The sequence below is a fragment of the Lissotriton helveticus genome, chromosome 1_1 (assembly GCF_964261635.1).
Source record: "Lissotriton helveticus chromosome 1_1, aLisHel1.1, whole genome shotgun sequence".
Taxonomy (NCBI): domain Eukaryota; kingdom Metazoa; phylum Chordata; class Amphibia; order Caudata; family Salamandridae; genus Lissotriton; species Lissotriton helveticus.
The window spans coordinates 1,947,481,221-1,947,495,242 of record NC_136057.1 but is presented as its reverse complement, the minus strand read 5'-3'; the positions used below and the strand labels follow the sequence as shown (position 1 = coordinate 1,947,495,242).

The 14,022-nt window shown below is 41.8% G+C and overlaps 1 protein-coding gene across 3 annotated transcripts in view; it reads left to right on the top strand.

Moving 5' to 3' along the window:
* LOC144755181 (coagulation factor XIII B chain-like) overlaps nucleotides 1-14,022 on the top strand; it is a 1,011,791-nt gene that overhangs the window by 222,715 nt on the left and 775,054 nt on the right. For all 3 annotated transcript variants that reach the window (XM_078643848.1, XM_078643839.1, XM_078643857.1), the window contains exons 6-7: nucleotides 7,423-7,482; nucleotides 11,812-11,991. In XM_078643848.1, the coding sequence (XP_078499974.1) occupies nucleotides 7,423-7,482; nucleotides 11,812-11,991 (240 nt within the window). The remainder of the gene's footprint in view (nucleotides 1-7,422; nucleotides 7,483-11,811; nucleotides 11,992-14,022) is intronic.

Sequence of the window (14,022 nt, the reverse complement as noted above, 5' to 3'; positions counted from 1 at the left end):
TGAAATTGAAAGGCAAATCTTAATTGAAAAGGGTGTGCACCTCTGTATGGGTGTTCGCTATGTGAAGTACGAAAGTTTCACGGGCCGAACTCAAGGCCACCTCTCTCTGAGACAAAAGAGCTCTTATTCTTGCCATGCCGTTGAAACGTGTCCCAAGGTTGGTATTTGTGGCCAGATTGAAAACTCCCTATGTTCATGTGTGGGAGGAAATAGAACATTTCTGCAGCAAATAACCCGTTCACTTACTGTTACGATAAAAGGAATACTTTTAATTAACTCAGAACAATCTTCATTATTGAGCATCAAATAACTACCATTTTCCAACAACTTGAACGTGGGGATGATAGCAGGAACTGGCGTGCCTTGCAACACGCAAGCCATATTTGGTCGGTGTTTGTTGCATGAACCGTGTAACTGTATGTGCCTACACATTAGTGAATGATCTGGCGTCTCAGTGCATTCCTCTCCATTCAGATAAACTTCTTGATCATCTTTGAAACATCTGTATGTGTATGGAAGCGACCAGACCTCATGAAGAAAAGCACTACCTAAAGGTTCATAACGACCTATTGGTATATATTTCATACAATTTGAAAACTTATATAAAGCAAAAGGCAGCGTTATTAAACCGTGGATAAGGCATGTTGCCAAAAAACCCGCAATCCTCTGCTGATGATGTCACTGAGCATGTCATGAATGATGTAATATGTGACATCATCAGCAGTGGATTACGGGTAATGGTATCTCTAGTTTACTCCCTTATAGCTGTGTTTCTTTTAACATAAGTGTCTGTTTCCTTCCCTTATACTTACTGTTTTTGGTTCGCTTCCGGTTCGCGTACCAGCGAGCGAACTAGGAAGCGAACTAAGAGAAATAGAGGTTGGCACAATTCCAAATATTGTACCAATTTTTTAATAACGGGGAGGTAGTTCTGAAAAGAACTTTTTTTTTTTTTTTTCTGAACATTTTTTTACTGTTTTTGAATTTTTCGGAACAGTTTTATATTTTTGGGGGTTTTTCTTGGAGGGGGCAATGAAAACGATTCATTGTAAAGGGCTCAACAGGAGCAACAAAACAAAAAAAAGAAGTATTTATTATTTTGGGCGTTTCGGACAAACTTGCATATGATAGTCAATAGCTCTGTTGATCAGAGTGATGCTTTTTTCTCCGTAGGAAATGAATCCATCGCAAAATGCGCAGATGTGTTTTACATCACCAAATCTCATTTGTATATTTGGCACCATCTCCCTGCCCTCTGGTCCCGTTACTTCCGGTACAACAGATCTTCTGGCCATAATAGGGAGATTATCTAGGTCGTTCCGAAACTGTGCAGCACTGTAGTTGTTAGGATGCCACCTAGTCATATGGCGATGCATTGTGTAGTTTCCGAAACTGTATTTTTTGTCGGTCCCTCTGGACAGTCTATCTTGACATATAAGGCAAGTTACGTATCTTGCATTTACTTTTTTCTGACCTTTGGGAATTTTAAAAAATTGCCAAATGAAGTTTTCTTTCCGGTGAGACGTCCTGGGCTGCTCAGGCAAAAACTGCCTCTCTTCGTGCTCGTCCTCCTGTTCCTCTTCTTCTTCTTCTTGTTGAATTAGAACTTGAGCAGGTGGTCCACTCTTCCTTGGATGTGGTGGAGGTGGTGGGGAAGCACCAGCTGAAGCTACTAAAGAAGCCATTGCTCAGTGATCACAAAGGGTCTTTCTCTCACAATGATGAAAGTCAGAGTGAGGAAAGAAGGAGGGATTTTCATCATTTGGGAAAAACAAGAGTTCTCAACCAATCAAAAGTGTTCATTTTAGATTATATGACCTAGTCTTACATCATTAGGAAACCAAAAGTGAAATGAACCAATGAAAAGTGTTATTACCAAGTCACATGACTTGCTGTGTTTACGTTAAGCGCTTTGCAGGGCCTCCCGGTTTGCTTCCAGAAACCTGCGCTTTGCGACTCGCTTCGCGTACCAGTTCGCTAACGTAGCACGTCATATGACGTATCACGCGACAACGTGAAACGTCATGCGGACGGGAGGCGTCACGATGTTGTTTTCTAATGCGGCACTTGCGGTAAAGAAACGTTTACCGGCTCGCGGTCTATTTCGCGGCATCAAGGTCAGCTAACGGGAAGCTTCCCGATTCGCGAAGCGGGAACGAAGAAAAAAAAATATTTAAAAAAAAAATTATTCATAAACATATAAAATATATTTTTGGATTTAAAGAAGAATACATTTTACAGCTACAGATATTAGCTGTTAAAAAACCAATGAAATTCACAGAAAAAACCATAGGTTATAGACCATATATAGTTAGGAATTAGCATTTACAAAACCTTGAAAATTCACTGAAAAAACCATAGGTTATAGACCATATATAGTTAGGAATTAGCATTTAGAAAACCTTATTTTACTCACACAAAACCATTGAAATTCCATATATAGTTAGTTGCACTAACTATATATCGCGCACCCGCAATCCACTGCTGATGATGTCACATATTACATCATTCATGACATGGTCAGTGACATCACTGATGACATCACTGATGACATCTCAAATGACATCACTGATGACATCACTGATGACGTCTCATTTGGCATCATTCTTGTGCTAATACGATAAACTTCTTCAGACTCTAATATAACCTTAGATACACTCAGTGTATACAGACACTCACACACTGCCACTCATCCATGGAGTTACTCACACACCCAGTCAGTCATGCAAAGAAACAATCTCACCTCCATTTCTTCAACTATACAGTTATACACACCTTACTTATTGAAACATATACTAACACATATTTACTCTCTTATACAATCCCTGATACAAGTTCACAATGATCGATACAACCACTCACTCAGTGGCTCTCATGCACAGTTATTTATATATGCCAACTCTCACATGTACTGTGTTTTACATATGTACTTACTATGACATGTAGCATTGAGATATCCATTCACTCATCAATACACTCATGCACACAGTCAACTGCCCATGTAGCTGTTTCCACATGCACTCTTGAACTCATACACCTAGTGAATAAACTGCTCACACATCTATGCACAGAGTCACACACCTTCCAGCCACCCCCACACAAACTCAATCTCCCATAGAAATACTTGGGCAACCAATTAATAACACATATAGCCTCTCGTATAGCTAATGATCAACACATGCAGCAGTTTACATCACAACAGACATAATGATGCACAAATTAAGACAGTTTAGTCACTAACCCGTGCATTCAGTAAGACGCATTTAATCACTCACTCATACAGTCAATCACGCACCTACTAAAACCTTCATTCAGACACTTATACATCCACTCATTCTTCAATATGTAAAACATATTTAAACTTTACAGAAACACATAATCACTGGATGTTGTCATCAGTGATGTCATCAGTGATGTCACTGACCATGTCATGAATGATGTAATATGTGACATCATCAGCAGTGGATTGCGGGTGCGCGATATATAGTTAGTGCAACTAACTATATATGGAATTTCAATGGTTTTGTGTGAGTAAAATAAGGTTTTCTAAATGCTAATTCCTAACTATATATGGTCTATAACCTATGGTTTTTTCAGTGAATATATATATATATATATATATATATATATATATATATATATATATATATATGTATGTATAGTAAATCTGCACCAATAGATGTACTCCTTAAATAGGTGCAAGTTTACTACTTTTTGGAATTTGCAAGCATTGGTAACAGGCTTTGAAAGCTGCACCACTCTCAGGATTCCAGGCATACTACTTCCAATCAAACACCTAAGAGGTGATGGGATGTGAATGCTCGCAAATAGTATAGCCAGTGGCAGTCTTTTGTGGTACCATTCCAAACAATTGTTTTTTGCCCACTGTACCACTCTAGACAGAAGCCCACCAAATGCAAGTCAGTTCGGACCCAGTTCCTCATGGAAACATTGCATCCCAAACCTTGGTCATTTCACCCCTCCACCCCACTGCTTTTTATTTGGGAAATGTGAGATTCATCCCATTCCGAATCTCACTGACTAAGCTATGACCCTGACTCCCATAGAAACCTGCGGAAGCAGGGAAATAAAAAAAAACACCCCAAAGGAACTAATGTTAAATAAATAACTAACTAGAATTAGCAAAACCAGTAGTCTGGCTTTCTTGTGGCAAAGCATGCAAACACAGGCATGCAGAAATGCAGTGGTGGTGATAATAGTGGAATTGATGGCGATAATGGTACTGGTGGTAGTGGTAATAATGATGGTGCTAAAAGTGGGGGTGATGATTCTAGTAAAGGTAGTGGAGATAATGACTTGCACTCAATTCCTGACAAAAACATTTTTTGAAATTATAGTTTGGTAAAAAAAAGATTCCTTTCTTGTACAGTGCAGGTTTGCGATAAAGACTCTTAAAGTGTGCCCGCTGAGTGCATTTTTCAGATTAAAAAAACAGTCCCTCGGGCTTTGCAGTGTAAGCGCTGGTTTACCAACCTGCCAATAACATGAGGGGAGCAAGTAACACTGTGAGTGAACCTGGGGCCCACTCTGTGTACATGTGAATGAACTGTGGGTGAAGCCGGGGCCCACTCTGTGTATATGTGAATAAACTGTGGGTGAAGCCGGGGCTTTGTTGGGGCCCCTGCAAGCATACCTGTGTCACGCCACTGGGGCCAGCCGGGTGCTCCCGACCCCCCCTGCCAACCCGGGTGAGTACAACGAGGCTTCGAGGGATGGCAGACAGGCGGCATGGCTGTTTAGTACTTTCAGCATATATCGTTTTCTAAAGCGCCCGGAAGGTGCTGCAAGTAAGCATAACGTACAATAAGTAGAACTGTTGATTGCCATGTACAAGTCTAGATGTTTTATAACATGCAGGGGGGGATCGCGGTGGTCCGGGAATTGCAGCCAACAATTACCCAGGAGGTCAATGACAGCAGAAGAGTTCCCTCTAATAAATCTTCTTGTGATCGGTGGAGAGCGTGCCTCCGGTCTCTGCGCTGCAATTAAAAACACATGCCGCATTCTCCGCATGTTCCCTGATGTCGAGCGGGTCGTCTGCTGTGAAACTACTAACGGGATAAGTAGCCTAAAATAAATACGTGTGAACTAAATGCTTATAATGCACAGATGCAGCTGTTGTGCCACGCGGCCAACAACCACTTTTAAAATCCAGAGCACCATTCTTGGGCTCTTAATTGTAGTTAGAACTGTTGGAAGCTACACATTTTCTCAGTTTAGAAAGCGGATTCTGCTGCAGCCTTGCTGCTTCGTAGCACTATGTGTAACAGACCCCTTCTAAGGGAGTAAAGAGTTACAAAAAGCAAATCCCACCCTTGCGAGTTTGCAACTTGTGAACTGCAGGCTGCACACACATTTTTGCAGCTGGCGCATTCACCGGGGTGGCGACCTTTCTGTTATTAAACTGGATGTCTGTACAGATATCTGCACCAGAGGGGTATGAAGCAAGCATGTGAAGCATCTGTAGAAATGAGAGGCTCATTTATGAAATGGGACCAACTATTGTAATGACTATTGATTTTTATAGAAATAATAACTAATTTGTTGTACAGGAGAGAGTTACAGAAGCGGGTATTGTGGAAATGAGTAGTCCACGTTACCGTCAGTAGCATAAGGAAAGCTTGATCGAGATCGCCTGGCATCAGGAGTGGGCTACACATAGATCACTACAACAGGTGCATACACCTAAGAGCTATTTTCCTGGGCTGGAACCAGCTACGCACAAGTGGCTGCAGCAAGCGCACAACCCGCAGAGTTCGCCTGGACTAGCTCCTGGTTCTAGCCCACTTTACCTCTTTATCCAGCCCTATCTACGCATCCCTCGCATTTAAGAGTGAAATGGGCCGGGCTCAGCACAGACCCCGACCCAAGGGAGCGCCGATCCCTCGACTCGAATGACATATATTGAATCCCCAAAACGCCCATCAGTGGACAAACCTTGCACGTCTAAGACGGACAACGTAATGATCCATAAAACAACCTACTACGCGGTTCCACCGTGAGGGTGGGTGGCTGGGGGCCAGGGAATGGGACAGGGAGTGGCTAGGCCACCCCCAAAAGATGATTTTTTTCCAAAAGAGCACCCTATAAACTTTTACATAATTGATGCGTTTTATACTTCCACTGTTCAAGCGCTTGCCCTCTCCCGCTCAACCCCTGCCAACAAATCCTAACGTGAATGTGCATGTATAAGTGCAGTGTAATATATAGTAGACCTGGAATAATGTGTCGAGCGCCATGAGGCCCGTTCTGTGGTGTACGCAGAGCACCCCCTAACTAGCAGTGACCGTGCTCGCAGAAATACAGGCACAGGCGAACATATGCCCCACTTAATGCCCAGCCACATTCCTATGGAGATGTTATTTCACAAGTGCTCAGATTACGAAGGCGCAACTACTAGAGCCTGCAAATGGCAGTAAAGCGCTATAAAAATGCTGTTATGCACTGATCAGTCCAGCTTGATCTGCCAGCACCCTTTATCTAAAAAAAAAAACCACAGAAACAAATATTTTCGGCTTGGAAAACGACAAAAAAATGGAAATTACCTTATGAGTCCAGTCCTCCCCCTCAGTGGCTAAGAAGGGGGTGGGTAGTCACAGTAAGGGTCACTCCACGCACAGCAAGGGTCACTCCACGCTGACCCGGAGTGAGATGGCAACAGAGGTGAGATGTGCACAGAAACCAAGTGGGAGGGGTAGGTGGAGTGCGGCCCAGAGCACACACAGCAATTCCCTTGCTGTTTGAAAGTTAATTACAAACAGATGTCTTAAAGCTCTCTCCCGCAAGGGAATCGCCAAACGTGCATGCGTTGCCATTGAAAGCAATGCAATGCGTGCACGTTTTTGGCCTAAAAAACTAATCGATTACAAGAGGTCTCCTCCTATGCAGCACATGCATGCTGCGTAGGCAATACATAAAAACGATAGTGACTGCTCCCATGAGAGATGGTTCCTGCTATTCTTGTGCTCAAGGGAAGGATGAGAAGGAAGGTTGGAGTGACTCGACAGACTCTAAGCTTGTGTTGGAGTGACTCGACAGACTCTAAGCTTGTACATGATAAATAAAGGAGGCACGTTAAGGGCACCCTAATAAAGTAAAGAAACATATTACCATTTTAGAGTTTGAATATAGTGCAAGGCTAAGGCAAAATGTGCAGCAAACAATCAATTAAAACAATGTCCCTCAGGAGCAAGAGCGAGAACACACAGATGAGACTAAGAACAACCATGCATATTGGAGTGTTGAAAAGTACATCAGATGTTCATGTGGAGAAGTGAGGAATAAAATCCGCCCTTAAATTGCATTTCTTTTGTCATAGTGAGATTACCTTTAATTCAGAATGACTTGTCGTTGGCATATAGGCGGCTGTTTTTCTAATTTCTGAAATGCTTAATTTTTCAGATACATATGGAGATGGTTACCCTGAGTATCTTGTAGTCGATGATTCAGAGCCAGCTGTCGGTAAGTTACAACAAGATTAATATTTTTATTTTTGTAAAATGGAGCCACCGTTAATTACAGTCAAAGAAGTCAGGGCCTGAAGCATAGTTTGGCAGAGCGGGAGGAAGACCGTAAACCAGCGAATTACATGCACTGATTGTGGTGCCACCTTATTAAGGGAGGGACATCCAAGGGTCCTGTTCCCTGTAAGTTGGTCCACTTATTTTTTGTTCATAGAGAACAAATATCTGCTCTGGCATTTTTTTCTCTAAACAAAACAAAAGGTTTGCTGAGTTGGCACTTTAAACATGGTGCTTGGTCAATTTAATTCAATACAATAGAGACTTTATTACGGTTTTGATTCGAACCATAAAAGTACATATACAATATTAAACAATTTAAAACACAATAGTTGTAGAACATGATGGGTAAAGTGCAAGAGTGCAAAAGTAAAGCGTATTCCATACATAAAAATTAATTATAAAGATAATTCAATCAGCAAAAGGGACCATCACTGGTCCAAACAATTTCTCAACTTAACAGACAATTTTAAAGATTCAGTAACTTGGAGAATACTGTCACTATGCAAAAGTTGCAAATACATTAATGCTGGTCTGATCTGGTTAAAATTGAGTTTCTTTAAAAGAGCTACCAGATAGCGTTTGCGCGGGTATTCGTAAAATTTACATAAAAATATAAAATGCAGCATATCCTGTGGAGACTTTCTGTCGCAGCCACAGGATGCTGCAGGTTTGTTAAAAATATAATTTTTGGGTTTGATCAGCAGATGATGGAAGAGATTTAACCTAAACCTTGTTAACAGGAACTTCTCATGGGTGGTCAGCGAGCCCGTCAAATATGGCTCCATCGTTTCACATGTTTTTAACATAACAAATTTTCTTACACTGGGTTTCAGGAGCTCCTCTCCTTCTCTTTTGACCTTTCTGCCCATAAGGAAGGCTCGCTTAATTACCTCCACATCACCCTTTACAATCTCGCTCGGGTGTTCAAACAAGTCCAAACGGCCGAGCCTGGAAAAACTGGATTTCAAATATTTTAACCAAGGGGTACCCATTGCCTTATCCTGAGACAGATAATCTCTCACAATCAAATGTGTCAGTGGTATGTCCTGATTCAGCCACAGTTTTAACCAAAAGGTTAGCGGGCGTAAAGAAAAAATGTCACATAAATATTGCGACCCTAACTCTTCTTGTACTACAAAATTGGATGTACCTGCTGGGACGCACAGGAGATGTTTCATAAAAGAGTTTTCAGCAATCTGCAGCTGCTCACCGGCCACATAGCCCCATAATTCACTACCATAAATGGCAGTTGCCACTGATTTAGCATTGCAAAGTTTCAGCATGGCAATATTAGTTTTTTTCCCCAGTTTCGATGCAAAGTTAAAAATAGAAGCATGGTGCTTGGTCAGTAACCTTCGCTGCTGTGAAGGGAACAGCTGCTCCCTTCACAGTATAGATATCTCCACCTGCCATCTCTAAATGTGGCAGACAGTTCTTCCTCAGTGTGGTGGAGATCATGACCTCTACCCTCCCCTTATAGTGGCAGAAGCCTGCCTAGCTGGGCATAATAAGGTCCCTTTCCTTGTTTTTGATCAAAGTATTTTTTTTCAGTTTAATAAAAAAGACACACAATCCGATACCATTGCGATACAAGTAGAAGGTGGTCATTCGATACAATAATGTCAACAAGTGATTAACAAATATCATGGAGAATATTGTTGGACATCTTAAACTCAAAGCTGTACTGCTCCTGAAAAAAATTGTATTCTGCACATGTAAGTATGAGCAATAATATATGACGGATAGCTATGAAACCACTGTGAATCCTGACCCGTTTGTAAGATCAGCCTGTAGAGAGTATCTAACAACATGCATAGAGGCGTGGGTACAGATGTGGTATGGCTTGTACATTTCATAGCTGTGGAGTTTATAGTGTGGGTTATATATATCATAACAATGTCTCGCCTTGATGTCAGGGAGAACAGGAAAAAGAGAACTGGGTGGTGAGGTGGGGAGGGTGCGGTGTGGGCGGAGGGTTGAGTGAGGTATCCGGAGTCCGAAAGCGTTTTTCTTGAGGCTCAGGAGTTTGGCAGAGGGTGAGCTATCCCCTTGATTGTATTATTTTCTTTGTACTTGTCTAGGGAGAGCCATACTGCACTGGTAATGGGGGGGGGTGGGTTGCATTTTAGACTGTAGGGTATGGTGTACCCCTTTGAGGTATGAGAACCATGCCCACCAGGTGTGATGAGAGAGAAGGGGAAATGATGTCCCTTGGAGACTATAACTTTCACTGCAATGGTTAAAAGAAGGTCTAGCAGAGCCATATCATTGGCGTTAAGAGTCATAGCAGTCACTGAAGCCCAGGGACCAAGAGCTATCATAGGAAAGCTTAGTGTCATGGGTATCTGAAATATATCTGAAAGGTTGTTCTGTATCGGACGTCAATATGGTTCCAGGAGTCCACACTCAAGGAACATGTGTCAATGTGAACCAGTCTCTTGGTTGCAGTTCCAACATTTATAATTCTCGCACAGGTTTGACTTTTGTGGCCTAGATGTGGTCCAGAATAGCAGGTTCCTTATAAAGAATTTGGATTGTATGAGAGAGGGGACAATTTTGTTACATAACACGAGTTTTGCTATTGATAGTCAGTGATGTGGTTAAATATTTCAGCATCGAAATGCGTAGCCCATTTTGGATGCAGTACCGATGATTGGGTTGAGTATGGGTCAGATAAAAATGTGTAAATCTTGCAGGCACTATGCCCTGAGTGTTGCCATAAGGATGAGTGTTTGGTAAAAGTAAGATTTGACAGTTTTGCTTTAATGTTTAAGAAACTGTAGAAATCTAGGTTAGAGAGGACATATATGCCGGCTAAAGCCTAAAAAGGGAGTGGATCGTTGTTATTGTCATATAGATCCTTGATTAGCTTAATGCCTTTTAAGGCCGGAACGTCTGCAACCTAAGCATCAACTTCTGTTTTAGGGCTGTGCCATAGTGACACCCATCTGGAGTTATGGATAAGCTAAGTCAGACTTCTGTCCAGCAGTTTAAGAGCTTTTAATATTGTATTAATTATTTAAGAAACATGTTCAAACTCCTGCCTAGTAGATAAGCTTGTGTTGTAAATTATCACTGCTTTGAAGAACTAAAATGTAGATACCAGAAAGTCAAATAAAAATTCTTAATACTTCTCTTGCCATTTTTGTGGCCCTAGGACACGAGATATTGCCAAAGTTTAAAAATGTGTTAAAGAGAATGTATGCCACCCATTGGTAACACGCTTTTGGTTAAAACATTTTACTGATTTTAACGTTCATTTAGACCCTGATTACGAGCGGAGTGGTATCTCTGAGTGAGATACTGTTCTGCTTATTACAACTTGTTGTGTATCATCACCAATCCCTGACATCAACGCAACAGAATAAAAAATATGGAGAATTACTAGGGTACAACTCTAGTTTCTAGACTTGAGTACGTTAAGTGTGTGTAAGTCGTTTTTCTATCCTTCGCTTTGAAAAGAATATGTGCAGGTGCTGGTGGCATGTTTTTTTTGTCAGGAGCCACACAACAACATTTCAATCTCTTGATTGGTCTCCAGGAGAGTCCTTGTAGCCCGTGACGAAAGGTATTGGAAAGTTTTGACCCCTGACACTTCTGGGATCTCGTGGAAGTAGAACTGTACCCCAATCTCTATTTTTTCATCATGTTTTGTTACTCTCGCCGACTTGTGAAGGCATAAAAGTTCTATGCAATTTATGTTATTTTTTGTGACATTTCTTTTTAAATTCTCAAAAGTGTTGTAATCATGTATATGAACTCCATTTCAAGGATATCCAATTATATTATAAAAAATTACTTGCTGCAATAATATAATGCACAACTTTGTGATGTTCCGTGATTAATTGTCTTTATCGTGCCATTTGAGATTAATAACCGTACTGAGAATCACGTGAGGTAATGTTCATGGTTTCCAGTATGGATTGTGGCAGTGAATTCAGGGCTTGGAGAGTCCATTTTTATTAGTCGGACCAGGGGCGTAGCTACTATTGGTTCTTTAGGTGCAGTGGCACCAAGGCCCAGAGCCCTTTAGGGCCTCTTGAGCCCTGTACATTTCAGCTGCAGTCAGCGGGTCATTATTCTTGCTTGCACCAAAGCCCAAGACATCTTTGCTGCGCTACTGAGTCGGATTTTGGAAACATTAGTTGAGATACTGATGATGCTCTTAAGACAACTTAAGACAACTGGCCATAATATTTATGAGGTGGATTTTAATATGTTAACAATCAAATTTTGAATGTTTCTCAATATGCATTCTCTTTCAAAGGAACAGGAATGAACTGTCTAGAACCACCTAAATTGCCAAACACGAATAATCGAAATATGAAATCTGCATATGAACATGGTGAAACTGTTGTGTACAGTTGCACAAACAACGGCATGCTTTATGGATCAGAAACCATAACATGTGAGAATGGAAGATGGACATCCCCTCCTCAATGTACCGGTCAGTATATAATTATGTTAAATGTTACTTAGAGCTTTTCAAATGTATTTTTACTTAAGACAATCAGACATATGTATGTATGTACAAAAGTAATGAGAAAAATTGAAACTGGTACCCAATTAAAGAGACTTAAGCCAAATCTTTGATAATTACTCATTATTAACAGTTCAGAATTGAAAGCCTTTTATTGAGTACTTTCAATATCAAAAGACATCCACCCAGATTTACCATTATTAGCGCAAGGCAGTGCAATACCCAAAGTTTGCTGCTCTGCCTTGCTTCAAAGGGAGAAAGACAAAATGGGCCATATCTTCTAAGTTATGGTACGTTTTTCTCTCCACCAGCTCTGGAACACACTTGGTTACCATGCATCAGCGCACGCTTTTACACCCTAGTGCAAGGGTGTGTGCGTTTTGTAAAGAATGGCTTTTGTGCTGGAAGGGGACCCTTCCAGTACAAAAACTGTTCCCTAAGGGTTTACTACTTTGTACGTGTGCTTTACAATGCATCAACACATCCAAAGTTGGAAAAATAATGATAATTGTAAACATCTCCCCTCAATATGCTTGCCTCAATGAGGCATAAGGTTTTGCCACATGTCCTGTCTATCAATGTTAGAAGTTAGGGATTTGCCTCAAACCCATGAGTGGTTGCATGGGAATTCCCATGGAACACCCATGGCACACACCACTTAGGCAAAGTAGAGCAAAGTCAATACATTCCAATGCAATTCCTGATCTTCGTTGAATAGTAAATCTCATGGCTAAACTTTGCCCTGGTCCAATGGCATGGAGAGCACTGGACCCACGTCTGAGGTACCCATCGCCCTCGGGGTGACACATGCAAAAAGAAAAATTGAAGGACAGAATGCAGAACAATGTCATACATTTACCCCAGTACAGAGACCGGGGCCTAAATCCATCATTTTTTTGCACACCATGCCATTCCAGTTTGTACCCAGCCATATGCAAATCAGTCTTGACCCTGCGCCCAAAGGGAACAGTCCAGCCCGAACTTTCAGGCCAGGTCCTCCCTGGACCGGAAACAGGCATCCTAGGACCGGTTTCTGACTTTCAGCCCTCATCAGCCAGGATAGCTTGACTCCAGTGGCATGGAGAGCACAGGACCCACATCTGGGCATACCCGTCCCACTCGGGGTGATAAATGCAAAAAGAAGTTATATGACACTTTACAACACATGTGTTACAATGTGTGTCATTACAACGCATAATCATTACAACGCAATTACTATTCTAACTCCGCTGGGGCGTTACTTTGGGGAATGCGTTGTAATGGATTAGGCGATGTTATGACATGCGTTGTAATGGATTTCATGTTGTAAAACATTTGTTGTAATGACACGCGTTGTAACACGTGCATTGTAAACAATGATTCCCAAGAAGAACAATTGATGGACAGAATGCAGAATAATGTCATACTTTCACCCCAGTACAGAGATCTGGGCCTAAATCCAATGTTTTGGCTGATGAAGGGTGATGCCCTGAAACTGGTCCCAGGATGCTTGTTTCCAGAGAGGACCTGGCTTGGCAGTTCGGGCTGGACTGTTCCCACAAGGAACAGGGTTAAGACTTAATTGCATATGGCTGGGTCCAACCTGGGGTGATGTGATAAGCAAATGAATGATGGATTTAGCCCAGATCCTTGTGACTGGGGGTGAATGTTTGCATTGTCCAGCATTCCGTCCATCAATTGTTTCTTTTGCATATGTCGCCCTAAGTGAGAAGGGTATGCCCAGACATGGGTCCCGCGCTCACTACACCACTGGATTCAAGCTAGCCTGGCTGATGAAGGGTGATGCCCTGAAACCAGTCCCAGGATGCTTGTTTCAGGTCCAGGGAGGACCTGGCTTGGCAGTTCAGGCTGGACTGTTCCCACAAGGAACAGGGTCAAGACTGATCTGGATATGGCTGGGTCCAAACTGGGATGGTGTGGTGAGCAAAAGAATGATGGATTTAACCCAGATCCTAGTGACGTGGGGTGAATGATTGCATTGTCCAGCATTCCATACAT